Source organism: Olea europaea, chromosome 6, assembly GCF_002742605.1.
Source record: "Olea europaea var. sylvestris chromosome 6, O_europaea_v1, whole genome shotgun sequence".
Classification (NCBI taxonomy): Eukaryota; Viridiplantae; Streptophyta; class Magnoliopsida; order Lamiales; family Oleaceae; genus Olea; species Olea europaea.
The window spans coordinates 17593011-17596666 of NC_036242.1; the positions used below are offsets into that span (position 1 = coordinate 17593011).

A 3656-nucleotide genomic window follows, 5' to 3' on the forward strand; every position below is an offset into this window, starting at 1 on the left:
CACCGATTCAGAAAGAGAAAGAAGGAAAAAAAGAAGAAAATGGAAAGAAAAAAGAAAGAAGAAGAAAAAGAAGGAAAAACCTAGCGCTGCTGCCTTTCTCCACCTCTCAATGCAATGACAGATTAGTAGAGAGCAAAAACGAGAAATAAGAAAAGGGAATGCAAAAGAAAAGAAAAGAAAAAGGAAAGAAAGAAAGAAGAAGCAAAAACGACGTGTCCGGTTAAAACTTGGAGAATTCGATATATATCCCACACCCATACCAATGTCATATCCTGTTCGACACAGGTAATTTGACTATTTCGAAGAGTCCGAGCATCAAAGATAATAAGTAAAGGAATATAATAAAACAGTTTTCAGCCTTGTTATAAACAAGGCAATTCAATAGATCAAAAAATTTAAAGCAAATTGAAATATGCACAAAAAAGAACGTATTGACACACAACCGCACCGCATCCATGAGATCACGAATCTCAGTATCCTTTAATGTGGATCCATATTTTCTTAAACCAACTTTGAGTTCATCGAATGTGATTGCTCCACTATTATCAGTATCCATGGCCATAAACATCTCTTTTAAGCCCGCAATCTCCTCTTCTGACAAGCTTTCAGCTATTACCTGAAGGAGAAAAAGGACATAGAACTTCATATCATGATTGGTCAGATTCAATTTACTCGTTGTCCACATGCATACATGTCCAGGGAAAGAAGAGAGAGAGAGAGACAAAAAAACCCAGACAGAGATACAGACACGTGGATGTATGCACACACAGATACATAATCTATCAGCTTTGCAAAATGGACAGTTTCTACCTTCTACCACTAGATCTCAATATTAAATGATACACCTCCTCACAAAAAGGGGGAAAATGTATACTGCACCAATCACCACTTAAAATCACCTCACAACTGGAAACAAAATCCTCAAGTTTTTTCACAGAAGCACTGGGTATGCAGTTATGTAATAAACAAAGGATGCAACAGAAACGAACAAAATATAGAAATTTCTGCATAAGTGGAAGAAATATGTACATTCATGTGGTGCCGTGTTTGATTTGTGTTGAGCCACACAAATTATACTTGGCCAAAGATGTTTTTACTTGAACTTAAAATCACTTTTGAGAAAATATTTGAAGCAAAGTAGTACACCTTTGTTCTGGTACTCATTACATACCCGCAAAGCCATCTTCTTCAACTTATTCATAGCAGAAAACTGTTTTAGACGAGAAAGTACAGCTGGATCCAGTGCTCTGTCAGGTGCAACACCATTTTCAGAAATCCAAGGATGACCTACGGAATTTCAATGTAAAAAGATATAACTACCAAATCTTTACCACATGTAAATCATACAAAACAGCATGCAAAACAATTGGCACATAACAATTTGAATGTTAAAAAATTTGTTTAATCACAAAGTTGTATTACTTTTTGAATATTGATCATGAACATTCTGTATTTCAATGCCAATATTGAAAATTTGACACCACAGCAATAGCCATTGCCCATAACTGTTTGCATAATTCACAATTACCATAGCAGAGTTTTACAAAAGGTCCTGCTTCGTGGAACATTACTTGGCAATGTCTACTTTAGAGCCATCAGAGATCCTATATGGAGGCCTAGTCTCAATACAAAATATAAGTCCTCTAAATCGCATTCTAGTCGCTCGATTAGAATGCTAAACTATAATGTGGCAAGAAGACCTGTGTTCATTAGTTTGAGAACTTATTAAGTAATTAGCATTAATCATGATACGATCATTTAGATTTTCAAGGAATCTGGGAAAATATCTACGATCCCAAATCAGAGTCTTAAGTATCTACTCTAGCAAAAGGGAAAGTGAACATACATAATACTTCATGAGCAGTCAACCGCTCAGAAGGTTGCATGGATAACATCTTCCTAATAAGATCCTTTGCACTATCTGATATTAATGGCCACGGGTCTGAATCGAAATCAATGTGTCCCTTCAAAACAGCATCAAATATTCCCTGTTGTGTTTCTGAACATAAAGCAGAAGAATTATTAGCATGTTCCACTAGGAAAATTAATATGCATAATCGTAATAGTAATCCAACTTACCAGCCCAAAAAGGTGGCACACCACTTAGCAATATATAGAGAATGACACCTGCAGTCCACACATCTGCTTCTGGGCCATAATGCTTCAGAAGCACTTCAGGTGCGACGTAATATGGGCTTCCAACCACATCCGTGAAAATCTGACCTGAAGCAGAAAGTCGTGTATCAAATTAGACCAATATCACCAAAGAGGCAACCGAATAAGAATAAAGCCAGCAAAGAAGCTAAAATAAGCTTAGTTCAAATGTATCTATGCCTGGATTAAAGAAAACGGAAAGTCCAAAATCAATGGCTTTGAGAGAGAAATCGTTGTCCTTGTTGACCAACAAGAAATTCTCAGGTTTAAGATCTCTATGCATAACCCCAAGAGAATGACAGGCCTCAACAACCCCAACAACAATCTTAGTCAATTCAGCTGCTTTTCTTTCACTGTAATGCCCCCTTTGAATAATGCGGTCAAACAATTCACCCCCAGCACAAAGCTCCATTACAATGTAAACATATGAAAGGTCCTCATATGCCCCTTTAATGGTGACGATATGCTCATGACCAGCCAAATGGTGCATTATCTGAATCTCCCTTCTAACATCCTCTACGTCTTCCTTAGAAATCAACTTCCTCTTCGGTATAGATTTACACGCGTATTCGATTCTGGTGGAAATTTCAGTGCACAAATAAGTGGTGCCGAATTGGCCTTGCCCTAATTTACGGCCAAACGTGTAAAGATCACGGATATTGGCAGTAGGGTGACCCAATACGAAATAAGGTTGATTTGTAGTGCCGCGATTCATAATGGTATCTTTCTTGGGGCCCAAGGTGTCAGTTTTCTGTTTTGGTCGATGGTCTTTTGGAAATTCTTGAGCAACGAGCTGAGAGTTTGAGCTAGTGGGCGAGAAATTATCAGAAGAATTGGAGTGATTGTTGCGCTTGGAATTGGAATGGTCGTTGTGCTGATTGTGGCCCTGGAAATTTTTGCTACCGAAAGATCCACGGCATGTATTGCCCATCAAACAATCAAATTTCTTCTTCTCATCCAATTGTGTTTCACATCAAACACTGCAAATTCGAAAATCAAGATTCAGATCACGTGCTTCAACATCAAAAGTTAAAAACTTTTTTCATAAAAATTATTAACCCTGAAAAGACATATCAGATCGGAGCAAGAATAAAAAAAAGAAGATAATGATTATGAAAAAAAAGAAAGAAAAAAGCAATGATGATGAATCATGAAATGAATAATAAGGGTAATACAGAATATACGTATGGAGATTTGAGTAAAGGGATACGGATCTAGAGTTAATTAGTAGCAAGGAAAAGGTCACCTACGAGACAGAGTGAAAGGTTATGATAATGTGTTCGAGATCAGCATGAAGACGATGACCATTGATGAAAACTACACTTTCTCCACGCTGAGGTCAAACTTCCTTTTATATTTTTGAATTGATATATAAACATAATCCTATTTCTTTTTTCACACAAATTGAAAAAAAAAAATTAATAATAATAATAATAATAATAATAAATGTTAATATAATTGAAATAATAAATTTTACTATTATTTTTTCTCATATATTACTA

At 36.2% G+C, this 3656-nt stretch overlaps 1 protein-coding gene across 5 annotated transcripts in view; it reads right to left on the minus strand.

Annotated features, from left to right (window-relative positions):
• LOC111396034 (calcium-dependent protein kinase 4) overlaps positions 1 to 3495 on the minus strand; it is a 14258-nt gene extending 10763 nt beyond the window's left edge. For 2 of the 5 annotated variants that reach the window (XR_002702918.1, XM_023022290.1), the window contains exons 1-6: positions 3405 to 3495; positions 2335 to 3134; positions 2080 to 2223; positions 1847 to 1999; positions 1172 to 1287; positions 449 to 616 (exon numbers count right to left, since the gene is read on the minus strand). Coding sequence is in view for 4 of the 5 variants with exons in the window: in XM_023022290.1 (XP_022878058.1) it covers positions 449 to 616; positions 1172 to 1287; positions 1847 to 1999; positions 2080 to 2223; positions 2335 to 3085 (1332 nt within the window). In the remaining variant the exon portion in view is untranslated. Of the gene's footprint in view, positions 1 to 448; positions 617 to 1171; positions 1288 to 1846; positions 2000 to 2079; positions 2224 to 2334; positions 3135 to 3329 lie in introns of all 5 variants that reach the window. The other 3 variants (XM_023022291.1, XM_023022293.1, XM_023022294.1) reach the window with 3 other exon arrangements.
• Between the last annotated feature and the right edge of the window lie 161 nt (positions 3496 to 3656).